At 43.3% G+C, this 27,799-nt stretch overlaps 1 protein-coding gene across 1 annotated transcript; it reads right to left on the minus strand.

Moving 5' to 3' along the window:
- Nucleotides 1-3,598: 3,598 nt before the first annotated feature.
- MLXIP (MLX interacting protein) lies at nucleotides 3,599-27,590 on the minus strand. Its single transcript, XM_010160237.1, has 18 exons — nucleotides 27,261-27,590; nucleotides 24,917-24,963; nucleotides 23,909-24,015; nucleotides 23,473-23,558; nucleotides 21,989-22,078; nucleotides 21,667-21,708; nucleotides 20,290-20,461; nucleotides 19,245-19,334; nucleotides 18,300-18,391; nucleotides 17,489-18,152; nucleotides 14,035-14,156; nucleotides 13,161-13,347; nucleotides 12,230-12,354; nucleotides 10,188-10,286; nucleotides 8,838-8,965; nucleotides 7,675-7,798; nucleotides 4,789-4,918; nucleotides 3,599-4,116 (listed from the first exon to the last, which is right to left on the minus strand). Exons 1-18 carry the CDS (start codon nucleotides 27,588-27,590, stop codon nucleotides 3,995-3,997), a joined length of 2,757 nt encoding a protein of 918 aa, XP_010158539.1. The 3' UTR covers nucleotides 3,599-3,994.
- Nucleotides 27,591-27,799: the final 209 nt, after the last annotated feature.

Below are 27,799 nucleotides of genomic sequence, written 5' to 3' on the forward strand. Positions count from 1 at the left end.
CATACATACACACTATTTTTCGACACCTCGGTTTTGAAGGGGCACAGTAATGCCACGCAGAAAAAATCCTCCTAAAACCCAGGGTAGCCCCACTTCGTCAGTTCACTGAATTTTCCACATAGCACTGTATTAGGGGGAAGAACGTATCACTTCAGATAAATCAAATGCAAACAGGACGCCAAGATCTAAGGCACAGATGGAAACATTCTAGGAAGTCTCCCTTCCTGGAAAGCTTCCCGAGGGGTCTAGAAAATCATGGAAGACCATACCGCTCAGGTCAATTGGTATTAATTAAGAATCCTTTGGTTTTGTGCAGAGCTTAGACTGTCCAGATGAAGCATGTTTTTGCCTCTTGTTCCTGCTACTCATTAAATTCCTTCAATTCTAGTTTACTCCTGGACTTTCACCACTTATTCCTCCCACTAACATGGAGCATCACACAAGCCTAGAAACCAGATCAGATAATGCACAAGTTCTCCAAAATCTGTGTTTAGGGTAGGGGCCATCTACAATACACGGATCGATAGAATTCAAGGTCAGAAGGAGCCACTAGACCATCTCAGTTTGACTTTGTGCGTATCACAGGCCATAAATATTTTATCCAGCCACGCCGATACTGAGTGAGGTATGTTGGATTTGACTGAACATGACTTGTATTCAGTTACATGGGGATTCTGAAGTTTAGCACCAATGCACTGAAGACAGATGGGCATCATCTGTAATTCTGTGCGGAATATAGGCACCGTGTGTTTTGCTTGCGTTAAGTATACTTTGGTGACACTGAGGAACTTAGACCACTTCAGCTAGAGGAAAAAATTGTTACCAAACATGTTTTGCTTAAAGAAATATAGTATTTAGACTCCTCAGTGGGTGAGAAAGACAGAATACGAAGTTCAAATATAAACCAAAGTGAAAAACTATGCAGGAGTTAATACGTACATGGTCAATCTCTTTTCATATCACTCATCAGTACTTCTACTGTGTAGATGCGAGACATAATACAGCTTGTTCCTCCTGTGTTTCCAAGTGAACTGAAATCACACCCCTCACAAGGCTGACTGATAAAAGAAAAGAATTATGGTGACAAAAATACACTGAATCACTGCTTCAAAGAGCAGCCACATCGTTTCTGGTAATGGCACTATGTGGAAAGTATCTTTTCCCTTTTCCTTCCCCCCTCCTACGCTTCTGCCTAAGTAAGCAATCTTTGATTTTTAAGCTTTTTTTTCTTTACTATGTTAAGATTTGCAGTCTTTTAATAGTGCTATGAGCTCGCTTCTCCACCGCAAGTTATTAAAATAAGCACTTTCCCTCCAATTGTAACCAACTCAGTGCAATGAGCATGATGGTTTTTCCATCCACAACCAGAAATAAACAAAATGGACAAAATTTCTAGCAGTTCAGTCATACTACCCCCTCCTATTCCTTTAAGGTCCCTTTCAGCTTCCACATCCATTTGGTTTGACCCGAGAGGTCAGGATTTAACCTTAGAAGTCGTCAGACTTCCCTGGGCTTTCAATTATGCTTGCAGTGCACTTTGCTTGTTGAGCCAAAACTCGAATGTCACTGATACTAGTAATTGTAAAAATCGAGGAGAATCACTGCCCGACAAGCAGGAGACCACACTGCAGGGGAGGCATTACAGAATCTGTTCATCTGAAAAGTACAGCAAAAATACAAGTGGGTCTGTTCTTGGACAATTTCCCTACTGATTTCTTTCTAGAAAACCGGATACATATTTTTAACATGCAAATATGCATGTAGTTATCTCTGCATCTCAGTGAGATAGCCCAGTAAAGAAAGAACTTGAGGGACGCTCCCCCGCTAAGCACAGTGTTAAATGACTCTACTGGAATCAAGTTCACAATTAGTGATAAAAATAGGCGGATGCAAAGCACTGATTTAAAAAAAGAATGTACACTTATTTAACACTTTTTATCCAGATGCATCCCAAAGAATATTGCTTCACGGATTACAGTATTATGTATGAAAGACCTAGATAGGGATCCCCCCCTGGAAAATCTACTCACTATTTAATTACTGTGACAACCTCTATACACTACTTCAACAAACCATTCCTTAGCTGAGGCCTGGATTTTTGTTGGTTCTGTCACAGGGACAGAGGTTTTCACATGGGCCACAAACTTCCAATGATAGGTCAGATATATCTATAAAAAAAGCACAGCTACTGAAGGACATGTTGGTACTTGGATCATGCTATTTTGTCTTCCCCTTCAGCTCCTTTCCCCCCCAGCAGTCCCCTTCAGCCCCCAGTTCCTCAACTCACAGTACTGTTGCTCAGGGAGAGGGCCCTGGGTTAACCTTTCATGCTTTCTTCTTGCTACGGTCCTGCTGCACATAAGCAAACTCTGCAATGAAAGCATTAGCTGCACAATCTCAGGACAAAGAAGCAAGAAAAAAATATTCCCCGTGCTTAGTTCTACTCCCCAGGCCTATTGTTTCTTTTTAAACCAAATGGGGACAACGCTGAGGAAAAATACATCCCCCGAAGAAGAATCTCCTTACCCCATTTCAGCATGTGCAATGCTCAAATGTTGTAGCAGCTTCTCCTTTTAGCACTGTGATCGCCTGCTAATCTCCAGGTAACCTGCTTTTGAAACTGGAAGAAAACTACTCAGAGGAGGTACATGGGAAAGCTACAGTTTGCATAGCACTTACGGATCAGAATCAAGTACAGAGTGGAATTACAAGGGTCCTAAGATCATTCCAGACTACTGACAATCAGCTGGAATGAATATCCCAGTGCTGTCTGTGGATGGACAGACTATCGCTGCTGTCACGAGTTTATCTGCAGCAGAACACAGCACTCAGCAGAGCTGAGACTGCCACAGAAAAATGTTATGCAGAATTGGGGTTTTAAACATATTTTTATACATTCTATGATTCTATGTTGAACATAAACTTCCCATACAGACCAAAATTTAGCAAAGTCCTCCAGGTTTTTCAGAGAGAAGGCAAAAAGAATAAGCAAAAAAGATGAAGAAGCAAAGAACCGACTACGAGTCCATGTGATTTGATATAGTTTCTCAGATAACAAAAAAGCCAATTTCTTAACATTACAAACTCAATCCTTGCCTCTGAAGCACTACTACATTTATCTATGGATGTGTTTTATATGTGCACATTTTATGAGGAAAGCAGCTGAAATCTGCAGAGTGCAAGAAAACATTTTGTAAACTAAATGGGCATGAAATTCATCTACTATCCTAATTGCAGAATCTGTGCCATACAAAACTGCTTTCTTGCACTTACTGCACAGCCTGCTGCTCGCCTGCAATGGCTATATCAGGAAAAAGAATAAAAATCAGCTACTTTATTTGCTAGAAAATAAAGCATGTCTTGAAACTGATCATATGCAATGATACACTCATTAAAATAAAAATATATAGAACACAGCCTGAGATTTTAATTCTAGTATTTTTGCCACAAGTTGACATAATTGACGGATTTTTCTTCTCCTTTGGTTTTTAATATGAACGTGTTTAACAATTTTCACTATTCAAGTAAAACAAATGGAACTGAATACCAGAGAACGAAATAAAAAGCACATTTTGTTTCATGAAATCGAAAGTATATTTCCCCTTTTTGAGCACATTCCTTGGTGTAGAAGATTTACACTTCAGAGAACTCAGTACTTGAAGCTGTTTCATAGAAATATGTCTGTTGCATATAGGTGCATGCTGCATTGATGGAGATATATTGCTGCCTGCAGGACTCAAACCTGCTAAGTTTACCTGAGCTTGGTGTTTTCTCACTTAACGGAGTACAGCACAGCACTGAAGAGGAATCAAAACATACAACAACGTTGCATCCTACTTCCACATATTCTGAAGGCAGAGCTAGATGCCCTGAACAACGCCTCGGGTGATGGAGAGAACTCTTTCTAAAGTGCAGCAACTGAAAGGAGACTCGCCAGGCTGCTAGTCTGGCAGGTTCTCCACCCTTTGTATAAGCAACTCATCGTCTTTGGCTGTTAGGTTTCGCCAGCGGTTTTGTTCATTCTGTTTACTGCCTCAGCAGCTTGCTCTGGCAGGCGCGAAGGGTCCGACAGAATTGAAGTGCTTGTACTTAGATGCCGGAGGGTGTTCAGCACCACTATAAAAAAAAAAAAAGACAAGAAGAATATCAAGAAAAGCCACTGGTCTGGCTGCAAACAGATCTGTGCAGGAGAGTGTGCAGGTTCTGCAAGGCTGTTACACATGACAGAATTATGGAAATACTTCTGCAAACAGTGCACACCTCCACACAAAGTGACAGCAATAAAAAGATGTGCAAAAACTGTGCCCAGGGAACAAGAAATAGAGATCTAGGACTTTTAAAAAAGCACCTATTTCTTCTGCAGAAGAGAGTACCACTTGGCAATTATAACTGCAAATGTAAATACCTGCTGAATTGCAAAGGAGAAAGGGTCAAGCAACCAAGCCCAAACAGAAGGTCATTCCAAAGCTGAGTACAAATCTCAGAAGTTTTCCTTCACAATGAGACAAATCACACTGCCAAATTTGCTCCAAATAGAGCAGTGTGTTTGAAATCTAAATGCAGCTTGAAACTGTTTAGATTCTGGTACCTACATTCAGCAATTTGGGGGTTTTTTTGGGTGACTTTGCAGTCAAAAGAGGTTCTTTTCCACTAAGGTAATAAAAAGGAAGTGGAAATCACATTCAGCATCATGTGCTTACTTTGTCATCCTCTGGCTTTCAAGAAATGGTATTATATATGGTCTCGCTTCCCAAGATCCGCGTAACCGCTGGATTGAAATTCACTTACTTGGCCTCAGAACAGGAAGAGAACAGTGCTGATCCAACCAGGCCATTGCAGTTTGATTCAGATCCTTAAAGCTTTTCCTGGAAACAATTCCATTGAAGGACTCAAACAGTGGCTTAATAATAATGCTGAACTGCAAGTTACCAAATGTTAAGGGAGACAACAAGGGAGTTCAAAATGTTATACGGGAAAGGCTACTACAGCTCAGTCTGCAGAGAAGACAATGGACTTCTAAACAGACTTCAAATACTAGAGCGATTTAAACATTTAAAAACATATATTTTTAAATCTGTAACACGAAGACAAAGGAAAAACTGAGCTTCAGTTCGTAGCGATACTCATTATTTTTTGCAAAATTCCTGTACAACTCCTGTGGTCTCCTACAAACCAGCTGCACGCTGGGGCACGGTTGCAAGCGCAGGAGAATCTGAAAACCCTAAATACATTTAATTTGTTCCATTTCTTCATTGGTGTCTTTTTCCTATGACACTGGTGCTTTCATAGAAAAAGGATATAGAAGCTTTAGTGTAACCACACCACTAAGATGCATCCAAGGTGGGGTCCCTGGATGAGTCTTGCCTGGCGATAGGAGTCCAGCACAGGCCAACAGTGCAAGTATTCAGCCAATTTCTCAGGCAGATTTTTCAGCAAACACTCAAGGTCTGTGCTACTGCACCTAAACAAAGGTCTCAAAGTACACAAGCATATTCTCAGAGATGATCAGTGGTGTGGCAAGGATTCCCACACTAGGGACCAGACTTGCTGATCTGCATCTATGTGGACCAGAACAGTGGCAGCTGAGGGCTGTCAGGCTTTTCTTCTGGCTCTCTATTGTCACAGCTTGGAAGGATGGGCCTGGAATTGGCAATAACCTTCCTGGCAGGAAAGGAACAGACAGGATCCTTAGCCTGCAGTGTATTGTAACATCCAGATCACCACCACAAGCCTCAGCTGGCCCCAGCTCCCAGGCTTTGAGATGAGCTTTCCTGCAACAGTCACCATATCTGCAATCAAAACAGGTCATTGTAACATCACCACGATAATTCACCAAGTAGATTCCAGCTTACAGGTGCACTTATTCCAGAAGCTGGTTGGATGATAAAACTCATCCTAAGGCTCAGATTTTACCATGTTACTCCAGATGGGATTTTCTGACTACAGTCAGCAGCATGCGAGAATGTGGCCCAAACCAATCTCAGCACTGTGATGCACCCCCATCTTTCTCACTGTGGCTGACAACCAAGATAGGTCTAACAATTACCTGGTACACTTGAGGGGATTTGCATGCTCCTGCAGACTTTTACAGAGTAACTGGAAGAACAGCATGGGTATTATTCTGTTGATATTCTAGTATTCAAGAGTATTCTATTCTTGGGTTATCTCTAGTAGCCCAAGACCAGATTACTCATTTCCCTCCTATATGCAACAGAAACTATGGTATTTTCATAGTTGTAATGAAACTGCCCTTTTCTCTCTTACAGTCATTTCACAAGGAGATTTTTTTATTATTATTATAAGCACTTGCCCCTGGACCTTGTCAGCTTTTACTACAAGAAATTCTGAAATATGTCAACATGCCTAAAGGATTCAATCCAGCTACTAGAACAACTGTTCCATCACAGTTACATCCTGACTGCTAAAGGGAAGTTTGGGAACGTTACTTTGTCTATCAACCTTCTCTTTTACCAAGTACAAAAGCCTTGGTCTTTCCCCAAATACTACAAAAAAATAGCTACCCAAAATTGCATCTTTATCCCTGATAACCTCTGTCACTTTCTAGAAGTGTCTCACTTCTAAATTCTGGAGCTTTTTAACATCTTGGAGCAGCATAAAAAACCACACTATCCAATCAGCAAACATGTGCGGGATTGTCTTTTAATAACTATTTTCATCGTTATATTAAAGATCCCTATTTTCATAATTCCCTTGAAACTGCTCCAGAGTTAGCGGTGCTGTAGAATCCAGAATTTCCACAGCTGCAGCAGCTCTAAGTGATCAGAGACTGCGTGAGGTCTTGCCAAGAACTGTTTCCTCAGAGGATGCTAAAAGTGTCTTTGTAGGGCCAACACAAACCAGGAGACACCAGAGAAAGCATTCTCACGTATCAAAGTATAAAAAATGCTGTACTTCATGCACGCACATATATACTATCTGGGTAGTTAGAGGGAAATAACCAGCGCAGAACAGACATACAAAATATCAAGTGCAAATAGCTATATACGAAGTTTGTTGGGAAAAGGGAATGAGCTCCTGCTTACTGTTAATTACTAGTATCCCTGAACAGATTCAAGCTAATGAAGTTTGAGCCAAACTAGTTAAATCTATACAGCACAAATGCAGTCAACTTGGTTTCATTCAGTTTGTCTTTCTACCTCCTGCATTTTTGTTCCCTTACGAGCACAGCCTAAGCTGAACTAAGCTGATGCACTGTTGCAACGTAAGACCAACAGAATACTAAAAAAAAAAAGAAAAAAGGAGGAAAAAAAAGGGGAACGTGCAATTTTTTAAAACTGCCAATGCAACAGCTTCAACTTTTTCCCCCAAAATCTTTCATATTCTCTGCTCCGTTTTTCCAAAAGACTCTAAGAGCTACTGTTACAGCAGCACGTCACTAAACATTTCTTGCAGTGTAATAACCCACCAGGAGAACCTTGCCTTTGCTTTGCATTTTACTCCCAAGTCACCTCCCATACTACTGCAAGGTGAACACGTTCTGCCTCATGGCAGCATATACGGCAAGGATTCACATCCGCATACAGATGGGAATGAAAACTGAGGACACATGTAATCTAAGTAACTTGGCTTAAAGTCACAGCAGACTTCAGAGTTCTTGGCTCTAAATATGTTAGTACCAAAACTTAGGTTCAGCTGGTTAATATCAAAGGATACAATCCAAAACTTCCAGTTCTGCTGGGCCCTGCTTCTCACATACTCATTAAACATCCTCCTCATGTGGTCAAATGTTTGCAGTGCTACGGGAACCCCGGTAGCAGGGAGCTGCTGTTGACAAGAACTGAAGAGACGTTCTGAGGTCAGAATCCCCACCAGAAAAGACATGTTTCTCTTCCAAGCTGAATTATAGCACGAGAAAGTGTATATCCCCAGTATCCCTGATGGAGGTGGCTTCCCAGTGTATGAACCCCCAGAATGCAATCATTACAACCAGGAATACATACGGTTTTCCATTAATTTTGTCTATATTCACACTGCAAAGAGATTTCTCAAGCAGCTACACACTGCTTATTACAAGCAACAAAACCAAAACCAAAAGTATAACATAGTTATATTAGTTTCTGGCATCCAATTAGGAAAAGGCACATTAGGAGTCAGAGGAAAATTTATAGAATTACTCCTGAGTGAGTTACAGAAGAAAATGTTACAGAGATTCTTAAGAAACAGCTCAATTTAAAATCAGATCAAGCAGACATCAACATGCTTTTAAAGCAAAATCGAAAGGTTTTGATTTGCTGGTAAGTCCAACATAATGCCTAAGCCTAACACTTCTGCAGATGGACGAAAAACCACCGGGGTTCTCAACGTGCTTTGCAATAGCACATAACTATCACAAACCCACAGGGGAAACTGAGGCACCAGGAAGGTGAAGCGACTTAACAGAGTTACGTTCAGCCAGTGGCAAGCTCCTTGATTCCAAGCCTGAGGTCTTAGGCACTCAACCATGTTTTCCTATAAAAACTGTGTTTGGAAAGAAAACTGCAGCAAAGCCACCACGAATAAGAGTGTTTGATCACCTGGTGAGCACAGCTCTAAAAAAACATTGTCAGTGGCTTTTTAGTATTATTCTAACTGACCTAATGCATCTTTTCTGATGCTGCCACTGCTGTGCACTCATCCCAGAGCGTGCTGAAAACCCACAGGGTTTGCTACCAACACCCATCCCACAGCAACTACGCTTTTTGTTTGGAAGTTGGTAGCAATTCCACTCCAATACCATCTGGTGTTTGGCATGACATCTGAGGCAAACCTTTCATGCTGTTAGCCAAAGCAACATTCGAGCTGCTCTGCTTCATTACAGAAAGCTCCCCAAATCTCACATGATGGCAGCGTTTAGCTCCTCGATCTCTTCCCGAAGGCGCCTGGCTTCCTCTTGCATCTGGGTTCTTTCCTGCTGTAGTTTAGCGATATATTCTACTGTTTTCTGGAGCGTGACTGCATGGCTGATCTAGACCAAACACAAACACAGAGCTCACTTTCTGGAACAAAGCTAGACAGATGAAGAGTTTGCCCCTAACCTGCTGTAACACCCAGAAAATCTTTGTTTTCAGCACTTTTTCTTAAGTTTCCTCCACTGTGTGCGAAAACAGGCAGAGCAAAACACAATACAACTGAACTCTTCATTTCTCTGGCTCCTGTTCACACACTAGTACAGAGAAGTGTGGTTGCAGAGGTTGTTTTCTTCTACAAGTTACATTTTTGCTACTTTGTTGAAAAGAAGTATTTTAATGATTTCAAGTGTTTTATTTCATTACCTATCCTCTTAAAAATAGGCACATAGCTTCCTGAAGTACTGCAGGGCGTGCTACATCTGCTGACAGATTTATAGTACTGTTAGAGGCATCACTTTAAGTTGACAATATAGACTATTTCATCTGGGAAACCTGAAGTTATTAAACAGAAGGTAACACGGTTTAGCTATCACCCAAGGAGACAGAAACAATGTCACAGATCTTTTTTAAACTAACTCTTCAGTTCTGAGGAACAAATTAAAAGTCTGTACTTGAGAAATAAAATAATCACACATTTTACTAACGCTGAGTTTTCAAAACCGATTATCTTTCAAACAGGCTATTCAAATCAGGAAGTGAAATTGTGACAGCGTATGGCCTAAATGTATCAAACTATAAAAACAATGTAAACAAATCAACATGCTGCACAATAAGCCTTCATATTTTCCATGTTTCAAAAGGTACTGGTCTCTAAAGACATTTAGAATTTTGTTGTGCGGATAAGACTATGTTTCAATTATTCTGATTTAAATTTAGTGAACTCAGTTAACTGGTGTAGCCAGAATATGTTCTTAATTTGGACAAAGTCATTTGACAGTGAGAAGTCACCTGGGAATTTTTCTGTAAATCTATGCACAAGACAGGTGACAGGGAGGGGGAGAACAACCCTGAGAATATTTGCAAGGCGGTGGGTACAGGGCCAAATTCTAAAGGCAGCTGAGTAATAACTGGATATAGAGTCCCAGAGGGATTTTCAAAATCTGAACTGGCCAAGCTCCTGACTCCTCCGGTAGGCAGATATCTCATTGGTGTAGGAAGTTTTAGAAATTTCAGAAATTAGAAATGTTAATAATTTAGAAATTATTAACAAGTCTTTTTAGAATGGCTCTTTCATATATTCCATTTTAGTTTAACTGTTGTTACTGCCAAGGTACTTACCGACTTGGAGTTGGCTGAAACCAAGCTGTTCAGAGCACTGAAACCAATCTTGATATTACACCTTCGTTTTTGTTCCGAAATACGCTTCGTTCTTCGATTCTGCATAAATAAAATTGGCTCAGTCTATGCTGTTCTCCTTTACCGTTCTACTGCTATGACTATTTCAGCTATTCAAATCCCCAGTATCATTTTTGCTGAATCGTGGCATTCACAGTCTCTCCAGTCAAAGCCGCTTGACTACAAATTTGCAAACTATGACTTAAGTTATTAAAAAGAAGTGTCCAGTGTATGAAATTAAATTCCAAACCTTATAGGTTTTCTTTCTAAAGTAAAGATTCTTGTTAAGATTGTTACACAATTTCCTTTTCTGAAGTCAAATTCCCTTTTTTGAGGCATGTAATTAGTTAGGAACTTGCTGAAGCCTTTTAGTTTAAAAGGGTCCGTATCATTTATTTCTAATGCATATATAATGTCTACTGATGTAACAGACTGGCTAAAGCGAAAAAGAAGAATCCAAAACTCTGGCCTACCCTGTGGATAAAGGCTTTGTCAGGAATTAGCATTTTTGTTTGTAGCATTAAAAACTTTAAAAGTTGTTCCCAGCAAAATTCTTGGAAGACAATAAGGTGTTTACACTTTGAGAATGCATTCTCAGCGCAGCAAGGCTGTCCGGCTACAGCTTATCACCACCCCATTTTATAATGGAGGAAAACAATGTAATAAAACAGTGAAGTGGATGCCCAAAACCACAGAAAATGCAGGTTCAAGAGCTGAACTGAGATTTTTCAGTGTCCTCCGTGCTGTGCCAAACTGAAAAAAAAATGTTACCCAGCAATACAGAACTGTTTAGTCTAACTAACCGCTCCGAGGAGCGAAAGACCATACATCAAGAGACTGGCAAACATCACTGTTTCTCTCTTGTCTTACAAAGAGCCACTAACAGTACACATTCAAAGCAATTCCTGTCACAGCCGGTGAGTTTAAGTGGCTCCAAGTCCGACCTCGTTGCAGTGCCCTCACTTTTAAGAACACTCCTCCATCTAGTGGCCACTTCCCCACCACTGGCCAGTCTTAATAATTTGTTCCTTTGTTAACTTGCTCTCTAGCAGCAAGAACAGGCTGCAACTACGGATTGTGTGCATCTATGCCAAGCAAATAAACATTAATGAATAACTTGCAGCATGCTCAGCAAGGGCCAGTTCCGATTCTCCCCTGCAACAGAGCCAGAACGGAGTGCAATCACGGGGTCCAAGTGTTTAAACTTACCCTTCTGTCCTCAGTGTAATCAAGCTGACATCAACTCACAGGGTATGCACCAAGACAGAGAAGCCAAAAAGGGCCTGCCACTTGCAAAATGGTTAAGTAACACTCCCTTTCACAACAGAATGAATGATTGTCCTGCACTGGTTGGTTTTTGTGGAGAAGTTTCTCATACCATCTCAGAAAGTGTTCTGACAAGGTCAGCTTGAGTATGAGGTACATCAGCTTTCAGATGCTATCTCTAGACCGCCGAGTTCTTACCCCAATAATTCTTGAAGTGTTTTACAGCTGTAACTTGTAGAGTCTGTGGAGCTGCTTCTCTGTGGAGCAGCATAGCATCACTGGAGACATGTAAGTAACTCAGCAGGTCAAGAACTCCCTCTCCAGCGATGGCCAGAGCCCTGCAGACTGAAGAGCCCCAACAGAACAATGGCAAAAAGCCACGGTTTAGAAAACTAAGCCTGAAACCTTTGACTAAGTAAACTGAGACCTGTCGTAACACTCCCATGAGCCACAGCAGGAACTCTGTCATGATCATACGGACCTGCAGAGGTACAGTTAGCCTGGCCCTTCTGGTGACACATCCCTGAGGAGCAGAGTCGATTATTAAAGTCTGACATTTTAAGTTGAACAGAGCAGCACAGATGCAGCGCAAGCTAAGCCTAAGGCACAAATTACTCCACTGTTCCTGAAGCACAACTTACTCTCTAGGCTGTGCTCAGACATCAGGGCAGAAAAGCAGCTGCAAAGGAAAAGAGCACCTCCAAGGAAAGGACACACACCTTAAATGCAGCCATATTAGGGTCAGTGGCAGGTTTTCCTGAGCAGCTGTTCTGGGGAGACTGTGGGCTGGGGCTGTGCTCAGAGGTGCAGGGGGAAGCTTGGCCTGAATTCTGACAGTCTCGGCCTTCATAAAGGAAGAAAGACAAGTCACATTAACAAACAACTTTCTGTAGCAAATGTAACTGCTGAGAAGTTTCTATTCAGAACTGAACTGAAAGGCAGTCAGCAACCAAATCACACTCACTGATGCAGCAACCACATGCTAGAAAATGTCAAGATCACTGCGAAAGCTTAGTATTTCATGGCACAAGGCTAATATATCCCAAATAGTGATATGTAATACTCTCTCACACACACACAAACGTTTCAGCAAAGGCATGTTGAGCCCATACGCTGCAATTCCATCGTCCTGCTAGACTCCCCCATTTGAGCTCTAATGGCCTGGGACATGACAGTAATACTTACAAGCCATTTACCAGCAAAACCACCTTATGTCTCTAAAACTGGACCAGAGAGCACCTTATCAACACGCATGCAAAAGGAGTCTGTGCACTTACCTACTGTTAAAAAGGATTGTGTCTGAGATCCTCCAATCAAAATTATAGTAGGATACTGAACAACAAACCTATTCAGCACTTTCTACACAGATGCCTTTCAATCGGGTTTGATTTCTTGGTGACTACGACAGTACATCCATTTAGAAAGGAGCCACTTAGAGGAAGCACAAAATCGCAGTTTGTGGGAACGCAGCACGGTAGTTCGAGACAAAAATTGCAAACTGGATGCAACTGAAGCTGCAGGGTAAAAGGGCCTAAAAAGCTTTTCCTTCAAAAACGATCCAGGGATCCTCATGGCCCGTTTACACCCTGCCTAACCAATGGAAACACACACGTGTAGTGCAGAGGGAATGCTTACAGCTTTCTAACTTACTAGGTGTAGGTGAGGGAACTTGTGAACTGCAACTGTGGGAAGGGATTTGCTCTCCTTTCACCAACGCATCCTGGACTACACTAGGAGAGAAGAGATGTGAGACTGTGGACTGGGTTTGTTGACTACTTGGTGCTCGCTGTGCTGGACCAACCAGAATGTTACTACGGAACTCCGTCACCCCGGGAGCCTGGGAACAGCATAGAAATAGCACAGAGAAAAACAGAGCAAGAAAGAGAGAGCAGGAAGAAGAGGGATGGGGGCAGAGGGAGAGAAAGGATGAGAGAAAGGGGAAACGGGGAGGAGAGAGAAAGAAAGAGAAAGAGAGATTTGTTACCTTGCCTTTCACTAAAGTAGCAAATTAATACATGATTAACAATCTGATGACATGAAACAAGGGTTAATATGTAAGGAATTGGCAAGCACTTAAGTCAGACTTCTGGCAGCAGACCAGTATCCTTCATAATTTAAGCACTATTACAACACATCAACAGCACAATATACTAAAGACTATTTCCACCTTCCTGCATACAACATATTGGGAAACCCGCTCGTATACTCAAGGCATGCTTTCCAGTATGTAAATGGAAAGGTGAGGGTCCTGGGTTCCTTCGAGCTTCCACCCCCATTCACAGTACTGTGTACACAAGTCTCTGTAATCCTACTGCGAGACAGTCTGTGAAGGCTAGATAGTGCTTCCAGGCCCCTGAAGTAGCTAAATTAAAAATAAGCAAATATAACGCTGAATGCACAAATGCACGTGCTGGGTAACAGGTGAGATTTAGCAGACTAGTTACCCTCCTGAGCACATTACAGCTCTACTACTTGCAAATAAAAGGCCTAAAAACCAAAAAAAATTGTTTTTTCTTCTCCTTACTCTGACAATTCCAGCTGGTGCAATTGCAACATTAGACTGAGACGTGGCTGGCGTCAAAATCCCCTCTCTTTTTAAAGGTGCTGGAGTTACAATCACAGTTCTGGACTGTCCCTGAAAGGCAGCTGAAGAACACAAGTTAGAATAGTTAATGAGACGACCAAAAAAAGTGCTAGAGATTATTTGTACAAAATAACTTGTCATTAAACAGGGGAATGGATTAACGGGCACCTATTTGGTACTATTACATTGCCATACAAAGTGCCACCAGTTTTCTGGTAACCTCAATCCCCCTAATCCAATACAAAGGACTCAAACACACCAGTTATTTCTGAGGCTTCTAACATCACTGTCACTGTCTCAAGGTGAATTTACAGAGGTACCTAGTAAACCAGGGAGGTGCAAACTGTCTTCATTCTGTCACAGCTGGGTTTCACAGAAGGACGATCATCTTCACCTCTCACAGCCATAATTCTTGGATCTTAGGCTCGCTCTGCTGACCCAGAAAGGGTCAATGACAGAAACTGAAGGATGCATACGCAATACCTCATGCTTCCTTGTACATATACATTCTCTTCCTCACCACTTCACTCTACCAGCTTCTTTCACTATCTGGTTATACAGCTGCTTTACATGACACACATGCACAAGACAACCAAATGTGATTGGGAATCAGCAGCAAAATTCTCCAAAATAGGCTAAAGAACCAGGAGTTCTGCAGCGTTAGCTAGAGGTAACTGTGAATAGCAGCAATTGTCTCCACAGAGAAAGTTACAAAAAGTTCTCCAAAAAAGGTCCTCAGGAGGCTTAGGCCCATGACAGGATCAGGATCCTTGCTCTAAGGGTTTTTTCACCACTACAGTATTCCAGTCTAACACGAGTCTGTTCAGGTCTCAGTTTCAGCAATGCAGATGTACAGCCATTGACATGGCATCAATGCTGACATTGTTCTTGCCCAGACTTCAGAGAACGTGACTAACCATCCTACATTCTTACTAAGGGAAGAATCAAGCGAAGACACAGCTTCTGTGTGCTTTTTCAGAAAACTAAACCAAATTTACTCAGTCTCAGTCTACTGGTTTCAGCTCTCCTTTGTACTAATAAAGTCATGATGTATGAAAAGCGTCAGAGTAGCTCAGCCACTGCCAACCTACCCCTGTGCAGTTTAGCATCAGGATACTGAAGGATGCACACAGCAGAACAGGGAGACAGTACAGGATACCTATTACCCTCTCCCCTACCCTGTCATCTGTGACTAACAGCAACTGTGTTGGGAATCAACTCAAGTTTCTGTAGAGCCTTTACTAGAAAGGCCTGCGGACTGCACAAACCTCATGTCAGCCCTTGCGTGGGTCTGTCTGGCAGAGAGCGCTGTCACTCGGATACAGGGAGTTCATTCTTTGAGCATTCCCACATACAAAGCTGGAATCACAACCCTTCCACTGTTCACTCATGTTCAGCCAGACTTACGAGCGCACTATTGAGCTGAAGAGCCTCCTCTTACCAGTGCGCTAATGCTGCTGCACAAACCTGGTATTTCTGACTTCCACATCTGGGTAACTAACAATCAGCACATATTTAAATGCCCCTTTACATTTTTCATGTTTCTATCCTACACAGGCAGCTTTTGTAGACTTTCCTCTCAAAATCAGAACGTTTATCCTGAAGCTGCAATGGCAGAGTTCTTTTCCATGTGGAGTCTTGCATCTGATGAGACAACCCGTGCAGATTGTGGAGTGCTTCTATCAAAGGGCAGGAAATGTTATACATCCCTTTCTAACACAGGCCATAATGCAATCTGCTTTGCAGCCGTGAGATGATTTGCTTGTCCTGAACACAAACAGCAGGCATAAATGCCTCAGTTACAAGTACTGATGTTTATTTTATTGCCCCCCAAAAAAAAAGCTGCAGTCTTTATATAGAATCTTGGATTGGACCTCTGTGCTTGGTGTCCCAGAAGTTTAGGAGCACCAAGATCCCTGAACACATGCTGCTACCAGGAATGAAAAGCAGCAACAATTTCTAATCTAGACAAGAAACAAAGCCATTTGTTGGGATTGTCTAGAAGTAACTGATGAAGCACTGGGAAAGTGATATATGGGCTGAGGCACAACCCACCAGGCACTAAGAAAGCAAGAAGCAAAGGCCTTCTGAAAGTGAACATAGCCTACCGTGCTTTACTAGGCAAGAAATACGTCTTGACTGCTGCAGGTTCACAGACTCTTGCTTGGTGACGCACTACAGACGGAAACGCTGCCATTAACACCCCAGTGCTATTAATCATGGACCAACTTGTTCCCAGTGACACGCTACAATTAGAACCTTGGGTCTGTTCTACTCCTGAAGAGCGATTTTTTTTTTTGGTGGGTAACCACAATGCCAGGGCCTGCCAGACACACCTGCTCCTTAGTAAAGCCTGTTTAACAATACTCCTCCAGGCAGCGTTTTTCTTGGATTACTGTTGCACATTTCAGGTGGCTGAAGTCACTTGGCCCTTAGCCAGCACAAGTCTAAAAACAGTGTGCAGTAATCCCAAGAAAAAGTGTTCTGCCTGTCCTGCTCTAGCCTTGAGCTTTCCCACAAGAACCACCACAAGCAAAACCCTCTCTGCTCACGCCTGCTGCTCTTAGCCTTGTGCAGTGCCAAAGGCTCCACATCACACCCAGTGTGGAGGTCCCAGCATCAGTTAGGCACTCACACCCTGAACGGAAAACCACGAGCTCCTGACAGCATCTGAGGAGTCTGCAGATTGCTGGAGACAGAGATCTCCAGCTCCGCCTACCCGTTCCTAGTCCTTCCCCCCCTGAAGGACTGATTCTCATCACCCTGGTCCTGCTAGGGAGCACCTGATGGTGTATACGAGGCACAAGTCCGTGCTTCCCTCTGCTGTGGTTCACTTCAACAGCTGCTCCCTACCCAACTGCCAGAACACCCCCAGAGCACGACCAAAGGACGTACACCCTGGTGTTAAGAGTGTGAGGATGCACAGGCAGGCACAGGGACTTGTCCAGGGCAACCACACGAGCCAGTGACAGGGACAGATCCGCCACTCTCCCTCCCATACTCTCCCCCTGCCATCTGCTCTACTGTGGTTGAACACTCGGAGGGGCAGAGTTGATCAGAACAGCATTAAACATCAAAGCCAAGGTTTCCATGGGGCAGGGAGTGCTAGTCATCCCACGTGCTGACACACCTACACAGCTCAGCACAAATGTAACAAGGAGATACGCCCTTTTGCAGGTTAACTTTTCACGCTCAAACTAAACTGCTTCCAATCCTCACAGCAGTCCAGAGCATCCCACTGAACAGTGTAGCCACACACCAGTGGATTCAGGGGTTCCTTGGTCAGCCTCCCTATATTTTTACTCATTATGTAAACCAAGAAAAGAAAGAAGGGCTCTCCCTTCTGCTAGTCCCACTCAGAAAAGAAAAACATCAGCCCACCAGTGCTTCTCACCTGGGGTGATGAAGGCATTTTTTAACAATAAGGACACTATTTCAGGCTTTGGAGCAGGCAATGTTTTTTGTGACTGTTTGGGCCTTGTCCCAGCACTGGCCAGAGGAACAGCTTTGGGGAGTGCAAATGTCAGCTGGGACTGCGGCTGGGGCCGGGGCTGCCCCTGCAGGAGAGCAGTCTGGAAAGCCAGGTTACAAGTCACCCCTGCGCCTGGCTGCTGCGTGGCTAGGACACAGTTCTGGCTCTGGCTGAAGGTGGTGGCAGGGGCATTTTGCGTCAACGTAGCAGAAGCTGTGTGGGTGATAACTGTAGATTCACAGAGGCCAAACTTCTGGGTTTCCGGTGCAGCAAACGCAGGTGATGGAGAGCTTAAGCTGGAATTCAGAGGCACTGCAGGCAACGGGGACTGGTGCTGTTGTGTCGCAGGTTGAGGCAGTGGCAAGGGCGTCTGAAACACTGGCATAAAAGTTTGTGGCCCGCTGAGGGACGAGTCGGGAGTGAAGTCCGCTGGGTGGATGAAAGGTGTCTCGCTTCTAATGCTGGAACACTGGTCAGTGCCAACATCGGGAATGACAGGAGCAGGTACTGAGGAAGCAATCAGTCCGTCACCCATGTTCCCAGCTGGAAGCGTGTTGGGCAATGAATCAGACGGCAGGACAGGAGACTGTCAGAAAAGAAAAATATTACAGAATCAGACCCCTGAAATTCTTGTCTAAACTCCTTCCAAGAAAGACATGGCTCTGGTATGAGAGTCTTCAAGGCACATAGGTGTCTGAGATGAGGCTGTTCTGACATCAAGAACCTCTCTTACCTGGGAAGAATGGCTGCTGCTGTCTGTTGTAGCTGAGCTGGCAGCAGACACAGAAGGGAAATAATTACTGGAACGACTGGGCGTGAATAAATCTGAAATATGAAAAGTCACCTATTAATTTTCTACTTTTCACGCTCTACATACAGCATTGCTAGATAGTAAAATTCACAAGAATATCAATATTATTTAATAGATAATGAAATCACAAGATTTTTGCTTCATACAAGGGTTGCTGACTGAGCAATGAATTGTTGCCTTCCGAAGGAACTGATCTCTTAAGCGCAGATTTCAAACTGAGGACAGTACAAAATGAGTCTGATGTTTCATGTCCACCTACACACAAAGAGCCAAGAGCTGATTCTCAATGCAGCCCCACAACATTCAGTTATCTGCTGCAGACTGCAAGCAGGCCCAGCAAACAGATGTGACTTTTTACTTCCACAAAGATCCATAACCATCAAAGTTGTCAGTAGCAGTCTAGCATCATACGTAATTCTTGAAAGTACCAGAAAATGTTCCAAGGCAAACAAAGTGTTAAATCACTTCATCACTAGGAAGTGTTAAATGGCAAAACCTTAGTGATTCTGAGCATCCTCCTGCCCACTTCTGATGTTCTACCTTTAATTACTCAATGACTTAAGGTCTAAATGCTATTCTTTCGAAAGGCAAATTTAACTGCCAGGTTCAAACCTTGGAATGAACAACCATAAAGTGACTCTCAAACCCAGGTGATTAAAGGACTGGGGTCACAGTAACAAGGGATTCTACCTGCATATGCATCTGGTTGAAATAATGAACAGTGAAAACACGTATCAAGTGTTCTTTACCTTTCACTCAAATCTGCCTTCTAAAGAGAGTAGGTATCTGCAACGTTTCATCTTCTGTTAAAAACCAGTTCATAAATCACTACAACTTTAAATAAATTAATTTATATACGATTCTTACCCTGAAAAGGCTCAAAAGTATCCATGAAATCAAGATTTGGCTGGAGAGGAATAAGCCCTGGTTGAATCATGTCAGCATTTCCTAAGTGTGCTGCAAAATTCAGGAGACAGATTAGATCAGCTTCACATCGTTCGCACAGTAATAGCAGTAGGAAAACAGCATTTGGCTGGACGACCAACGCACACTCCACAGCCAGGCTTGGCCAGGACGTTTAACAGAAAAGCTGCTGCTGAAATGAACTCAGCATCTGCTTTTCTTCAGAACTACAGCATAGTTCTGAAATCAAAACCACTGGGGAATGAAACTTTCAACTAGTAAAATGGAGGAGGTGAAACTTGAAGGCTCTAACTAACAACTGGGGATTGCCAAGCTTGGATGCCTCCTACTGCCAAACCTCCTGTCCTGCCCCTGCTACACAATATATAAATGTGCTGGGAAGAACAACCTGAAGCACCACAGTACTTTAAAATAAACCGTCATCCAGTTCATTTTGCCTCAAGTACACTTCATGTAAACCACAGTTGCTCTGGAGTTGCTCAGACATCCACGTAGCAAGGATGATGCAGAGCAGACATCTGCTGTCCCACAGACAGTCAGAGCCTGCAGTTAGAGAGCATTCCACAGAACCGGGTATCTTGGAACTGTTTTTAAGGGAGATGTGACTTGCACTTGTTCTAAGGGACATATCCAAAGAAAAACACACAGGCACTCCCTAAAAAATACACAGACACATATATGTTTTGAGATAAATAACAAGTCCTTCACATCTGATAAAGTTAAATACTGCTCACTGCAGATTTATTCAGAGCAATGTCAGAGGACAATGTTAGCAGCAGCACCTCAGAAGCTAAAACAGAAATTACATTTGGATGAGTAACTGGGATTCCATAACCTATAAAGCATAAGACAGCTACATTCCCTGACCTATTTTTATCTGTATCAGCAAAGATAAATTTCTTAGGGAAGACTAGATGAGCAGCAAAGCAACAAACCAGATTTCTCCTAGAGGTTCCCACTGCAAAATAGCTAACAGCCAAAAAAATACCTATGTCCCTGGAATTTGGCCAGAAAACCAGCTGGTGTGAAGACAGTGTGGAGAACAGCGTGTCGGTGAACTCAGACATAAGCATATCTGCATCCAAGAGGCTGCCTTCCTCCATAGGGACAGGGGTTTCTCTGCCATACCTTCTTTTTTGCCACAGAACCACATCATCATCCTGCCAACGGAAAGGAAGAAAAGTCAGGCTGCCTAGACAATGCTAAAGCAGTCTGGTGCAGGTATATAAAAACAGTCCTCAATTTAACATTTTTAGAGAAGGAAACTCTCCTTTAGGAGCCACCAGACCAGTAGGACTTCTAATACACCAAAAACTTCAGCTCACTGATTTGAGCAACAACAGAAAACTCTGGGAAAGGCTTTTGCCCAAAAACCCAGATGTTGACTAGAAGGACATAAGAGAAAATAACTTCAACACTTCCTAGTTTCATTGGTTACACACATATTTTTACACCTACAATTTAACACCCTTTGTTTTTAATAAAGATTTAAAAATAACATGCATGGCAGAAACTCAAAGCAAACTCCTATCTTGAAGTGTATCTGAATCTCTGAAATGTAATTAAGTGTAACTGTAAGCAGCTTTGCACGGGGTATGCTGATATTCTTGTGGGCACTTCCATGAATAATACAACATAACGTGACATCCTTCACTGCAGGCCAAGCTAAATTGCACTGCCCTGCATTTGCTGCAGACCAAAAGCACACCGTCAGGTTCTGGTGGCAGAGCCAACAGACAGCTTGAACTACCCCAGCATACCATGATGGTGCATTGGACCTCACGGCCAAAACAGCTGAGTTTTGTGAAACTGGAACAGATCCAGACGTATGACTAGCTCCATAAAAAAATAAATCAGAACAGTGGTTCTGATCATCAGTTTATATGCCCAAAGTAGGTTTGATGGCTTTAGGGGGCGCACTAAATGGTGATGCCATTGTTTCTTTACACATTTGCCTTTTGTAGGATCCTGGCACATTATCTGCCCATGCTGCGGGCAGCGGGAAGATCTGCAACATGTAGCACACATCTTCACAGATCCAGTTACGCAAGCAGGGCAGTAGTGCCAGTTACGACTCAGTAATAAGATGAAATAAGAAGCCAGGCCTCAAAGAGATTGATCTTCCTGGGCACCCAATACTGACTCTCATTTCTTCTGTCACAGCACTTTACATTCAACCTCCTCTATCCCATTCAAGCTATGAATCTTACATTGCTCTCCAAGGCGCAGAAACACAACCTTAATTAAGGCTTAAGTAAGATGCTTGTCTTTAGATTTTAATCAATGCAAGCTACTGCACGTTACAGCTTTGTTACTGCAGCTTCTACAAGCATAAATGCTGCCACTTGTCACTGGTATTACCTACCCTGACCAAACTTGAAAGATCTTCATCTTTATGTTTCTGTAACTGCAAAAGGAGAACAAAACAGATGTTAAAGTCAGAATAGGCCCTGTATATGCCAGTAGAAGACCTGACTTCGCAAAACTTTTAAGACCCAATCATGCACAATTAGTCCCTGCGTGATAATTTTTAGTTAAGTGGGACTAATCAGATGAGTACGCCTGTACTAGCTTACCATCTGTTTCAAGTATTCTTGCATGCTAGCAAAAGTGACATCAAAACTCAAAAAGCAATGACATACTGGTCAAGCTCTAGTAAGCTACTTTCACTGCATAAGCCAACAGACCCTTTTCTTGAAGTACGTTCTCCACTTGTGGTATTCTCTGATGACTATTTCAATTCTTCGTTTCCAGTATTTCCCTTCTGTTGCAATGGCCTGAGAACACAAACACACACCATGAATTGCATGGAATCACATAACGGCTGACTGGTCAATACATTTCCATGCAAATATTCGGGCATAAAAAAATGCAAAAGAAAGCATGTGCTAATTCCATTTGAGCTCACATACCAGCAGCCCATACTGTCCCAGAGCTCAGCTATCACAGAGCAAATTGGACAGTACTAACTTCATCTTTCCCACAAGAAACAACCAAGAAATGACACCTGACTGCACTGTCAGCACCTCCCACATCAGCTCAACCATAACCAATAGTTAAAAAATGACAAAAAACACCCTAAACTTTAAAATTAAGTTGCTGAAATATAATGTATAAAGCTTAGAATACCTCAATCTGCAGAAAACAGACAAAGAATTCCAATAGTTTAAAAATGACAAAAAAACCCCTAAACTTCTAAACTTTAAAATTAAGTTGCTGAAATATAATGTATAAAGCTTAGAATACCTCAATCTGCAGAAAACAGACAAAGAATTTCACCAGGTTACATGAAGATGTGCATACACACTCAAGAGCTGTTAAGAATGATAGAAAGCAACAGAAATGTCCAGCTCAGGGAGAAGCGTGACCTTGCAGGCCACAGACTAATATCAACAAAAGGATCAGAACAACGTGGGTCTTTAACGTATCACAGATAGCAGTGTAGAAGTTGGGGACAGTAGACTAATGACAGCCTTGCTTGTGTTCGAGGGTCATCTTCCACCACAAACATCCACATCGTTCTTTCCAAAATCTGACACAGTTCCACAAACTCATCTGGAAGTTGTTTGAGTTATAAATTATTCTAGAGTTATGCAATATAGAGAGTCACATTGCCACAGCAAGGGCCTCACTGGTTTTCTGCAAGGATCCAGAGGGCAGACATTAGTTTTCAGTTATGTTTGCAAGAGCACACAAACTCAGATTCGCTCTTTTTGTCAAGTCACCTTGGCAGCAAAAAAGAAACTACCGTTGTCTTGAAACCACACCTCATCAATTAAATAAATTGCAGAAAACTCTCACAGGGTCACTTAGATTCAATCCTGAAAACAGTAATGACACTGTTTTCCCACTGACTTCAGCAGTCTCTAGCCAGAGGACAGCAGTGGCTGTCAAAATGTTTGCTCTTCAAACTGCGCTTCTATGATTTACCTTTCACTAAACTAGAACATGGACATAAATTACATAAGTCATAAACGTCCTTCCAGTCGCACCTTGATCATCTCAATGTGATAAACTTACAAAAATGGGTTCAGTCTGCTTTAGATTAATGGTTCTTTCTAAATAAAGACAACAGAGGGAAGAATTGCTGTGCTGCTCTCCTACTTAGCAGCCTAGAAAATCTTGCTATGAACTCCAGAGCTCATTAGTCTGTCCCTCGGGTTTTACCTACCTCTGGCCGACGATGCTCATCGACATCCACAGAGCCGTCCAGTGGAGTCACGAAGTGGCACACTGGATTCTTGCTCTTCTCCAGGTCTGAAACGAGAAATGGAAACGCGAGTGCTCAGCTTGTGCAGGCTCTGAAGAGAGCTCTGTCACTTCGGTGGCAAGATGGGGCGGTGGGTGGGAGAAATAATATAGCCTGGGTTCCTTCCAGATAACCAACAGGAAATGGGAAGATCCCAGACTGTGCTGGGACCAGTCAGTCCAGCTTCTGTGCAGAGATCTGGGAGAGCACAGATCCAACAGCACTGCCAGGACAGCCTGCAAGACATCTGGGCCTTCAGCAGATTTTTGAGCTTTTTGTAATTTCAGTTCTCTTGCTTCTTACATATATACATCTCGCAAGTATTTTTCAGCAAGACACGACCGAGCCAGACACTTACACTGCATGTACCAAGCCCTCCAGATGGCGTTATTGAGACGGATTTTATCCCTCCACTGAAGTTTCAAGCCTTTAAAATTTTTCCATTTCGGTGAAACCAGCTTCCCACTGAAACAAAACAGACAACAAATCATTCTGCTTTCGGTCTTTCTCTCCCCACTTCTTTCAAGATAAAGTATCCTTCTATAACGTCCCAACTGTCAACAAAGCATAACAAGTCACACTTGGCCAGTGACAACTTTTGCCATAGGCTGTCCACAGTTTACTGATCTCGGTGTCAGAGGTCCAGGTTTCAAGACTCCTTCACGTTCTCAATCTGCTCGCTAACAACCGTCACAACTGGTCTCCCAAGTATCTTCAGTAGGACTGAAATTCATTTCACCTGCACCTTTCTCCTTGCCAGTATCCCACCTCCTCAAATACCAGCCTACAAGCTTCCATCAACTGAGAACAAGATTGTTCAAAATTAAACCCAAAACCTGGTCCAGAGGTTTTGGGCTTGGATTATGCCAAGGAGCTGGATGAAGTCAACACAAGTTCACTTCTACAATTCCATTCAAATTTCCAGGCTGGCAGCACTGGAAAGAAAGAATGAAGTACCAGTTCTGGACCAAGAAAAACCATCACCCACCAATTCTCTAATGCCACTAAACACAGCTGGGCACAAAGCATCACCAACAGGCTAGAAACTGTAACTTTTATCCAGGGAAAGGGAAGGCTGGAAGAAGAAACAGCTTATGCGTGAACAATCTTGAGAGGTGGGAAGGAAAAAGGAAGAAGCAACAGGGACTCCAGTAAACACTGTGTAAACACAAACTACCCAGCCCTTAAAACGCACCTTTATGAATCATTAATCCATACTACTGACAGAGCAGAGGAAGTAGGAAATACTCATAATGTAATAAACTTCAAGCCACAGATGAAAATGTAGGTATTGTGCCTATCCCAGCTTCTGCCTCTGGTTTTTTGTGGTTTCAGCCATACATCCTCCCATTCCACACCTCCTCACGCCTTCTGCACATCCTTGTTACAATGGAAGCGGACCAGCAACACGAACTGCAATCAACACAACACCACAGGCAAAGGCAACAGGTTCATCATGAACCATGATGAGCGACAGGTCAGGAAATTACGGTCTTCTGCAGGGAAGAGCACACAAACGTGTGACAGGAGCAACATCACCTCCAAACGCTCTGCCCCCTCAGACCACCTGGTCAGTCGGGAATGACTTCTACCTTGAGCTGCAGAGGCACTAGAGAGACGTACTGGTACTAGACCTGGCCTGTGCTAGGGCACTGTAGGTTTGCTACCACACATTCAGTACAAATGAACTCAAAGAGCTGAATTATTCTCCCTTTAAAGCCAGTGTTTTGCACTTAAGCTCTACACCCACTGTGAGTACAGGAATTACATCCTACAGGAGTGCCAGGCACTGCCCTAGGCTTGCCCATGGCCATGCAGAGGCAGCCCTGACGCTGGAGACCTGCTGATTCCCAGCCTCCTATTTGGACTGGGAAACCTCCTGATCGCAGCTCTTTTTAAAGAAAACTTGTAATACTATAAACAAGTAACAAGTCCTCACAGACTACACAAAAGAAGCTAGAATGCCAGAGCTGCTAATACTAGGATACTAAACTACCACCTCCTTCAAGATTTACTACTATGCATAACGCCAGCTGTAGCAATAGCTTAAATCACCATCAGATGAGCTGTTGCCTGACAGTAAAAAGATTTCCTTTTCTCCTCATCCTCTTTAAAAACAAACTGTTAAGCTTTTGTATGCACCGTGAAGCAGGTGTAGAGACCAGATATCAACTGCACTAAAAGGCCAACTCACAGCAGTGAGAGAGCAGAGAAGTGACCAGCTTGTCCCGTGCTCGCCAGGGCCCATGCTCAGCTGCCGTCAGGGAACGTACCGTGTGCTGAGCCCCCCCGGCTACGCTGTGCAGCTCTGCTGCAGCCTCTGGGACACTGGTGCTCGAGGAGAGATAAAGCACAAACAAAATCTGGTACACAAAATAGAACACTGGCTCCCTCTCAGGCACGTAGACTTGCTGGAGCAAGCAACTTCACTGACTGGAAGTAATAGTAAACCGTGTAAACTCAGGAAGAGGAAAAACAATTATTAAAGTACTTGTGTTATTCTGTGGCTGGGTCCTACGACACTCAGTACAACCACACGCTGGGTGCCCGCTGACGTCTAGGAAAGCCCTTCTGATTATTTTTCTTCTTTTTGCATGCTAGTGCACCCTTATGTCACTCTTGGAAACACATCTCCTAAAACCCCCCCTTCCATGTTTCAAGACTCCTTCAGTTTATGGAGAGATCTCCAAATCAAGTATTTTATCTGCTATCCTGTGGCTGCGCGTCAGAGCAGACGGTGCATCTCCACCTGCTTAATCTTATCCCCATCTCGGCAAACTACCCCATCACCTCCAGTGCTCAGTGCACAGCCAGCTCTGCCTCAAAATCATTACACACCTTGTCATATCATCCCTTCTAAACCCGGATTAAAGCAAATCTTCTATTTCTCATACGTACATTAACAGTTGAGAGACAGGAGATTAACATGGTGACGCATCACTCTAAACCCAGATTAAAGCAAATCTTCTTCTATTTCTCATACGTACATTAACAGTTGAGAGACAGGAGATTAACATGGTGACGCATCACCAACGCTGACAAATTGCCCACATGCCTTTGACTAAGAAATCTGTCAACTTAATGTTCATCTCTTCGTAGCCCTGTGTGACTGGACAATTTGCCAAAGCAAAAAAACTCTAATAATCTTCACTCCGAATAACAACAGCAAATGTTTTTTCTACAAAAAAAAACCCTAAAAGGAGCTGTAGGTAATTCTTGTACACTCCTGGCATCTTCAAAGAGCCAATTAAAACTGGAATTTAAACACAAATAGTTTAAAACATTTTCTATTACATTCCTACAAAATGCTAAACAAAAATAGTGCATCAAAAGAAGGAAGTGATTAAGAACCTATTCTTAAAATAATTATTATTTTTAGTTCCCATGGGAGCAAAGCACAAGTCCAGCTTGAGATCATAAGTGAAACGACTTTAGCCTCAGTGGAGAGGAATCAGCATGAAGCTGACAACAATATTTAGACACTATTCCACATTCCAAAGTCAATGGAAAGTCAATTACTTTGAACAACTGACTGGGAGCAGCTGCCCAAGTGAAACTCTTCTTCAGAGTGTAAAGCAGCAAAGGAACAGCAAACCAAACGGAGAGACCCAGTGGCCGCTGCTCCTGCCCGCTCTCCCTATCTCCTTAGGCCACGCCAACTCCTACGAGAAGTGCAGAGCAACTGCCGCCGCGAGCCCGTCACAGCGTACCTGCGCGCACACATCCGGCACACGCGGCCCTCGCTCTTTCTGCAAGGGCTGCTGCAACGCCGCAGGGGTGCTGGTTCCAAAGAGCGGAGGAGGGGAGCGTGCCGAGGGGCGACCAGATACAGCGTGGTGCAAGCTGGGGCAGCTGCACCCACAGCCGCCCGCGGCGTGACCGCAGGGGTGCTGGTGCTGCACAGACGGCGCCCGAGGAGAGGGGCGCGGAGGGAACCGGCCTCGCGGCTGCATGCTGCACGGGTCCTTGCTGCCAGGCGCACAGCCTGTGCTCGGCAGGATGTGTCCGCTCACGTAAGCAATGCTGGATCCTGTCTTCATCGCTACCAGACAGAGATCGAACCAGAGGGTAACGTGCAATACATTCCAGCAGCTCAGTTCAGTCTCCCAGGTGCAAATCTCCACCTCCCAAAACCCAGTGTCCGCAAGTGATTTGATCACAGCAAACCAACTAAAAAAGCTTCAGCTGAACAGCCAACAGAGCCGGAATTCCCTTGGACACAGGGGTCCCGACGTGCTTTGGAGGGGTG

Source organism: Eurypyga helias, unplaced genomic scaffold (genome assembly GCF_000690775.1).
Source record: "Eurypyga helias isolate BGI_N326 unplaced genomic scaffold, ASM69077v1 scaffold12961, whole genome shotgun sequence".
Classification (NCBI taxonomy): domain Eukaryota; kingdom Metazoa; phylum Chordata; class Aves; order Eurypygiformes; family Eurypygidae; genus Eurypyga; species Eurypyga helias.

Excerpts from the sequence above, each read along its gene's own strand:
- MLXIP (XM_010160237.1), bottom strand. The coding sequence starts at position 27,590 with ATGAAGACAGGATCCAGCATTGCTTACGTGAGCGGACACATCCTGCCG. Across the intron at positions 10,287-12,229 it reads CTAATATGGCTGCATTTAAG|AATCGAAGAACGAAGCGTAT; the intron begins GTGTGTGTCCTT and ends TTATTTATGCAG. Across the intron at positions 8,966-10,187 it reads TTTCAGCCAACTCCAAGTCG|ATCAGCCATGCAGTCACGCT; the intron begins GTAAGTACCTTG and ends TGTTTGGTCTAG.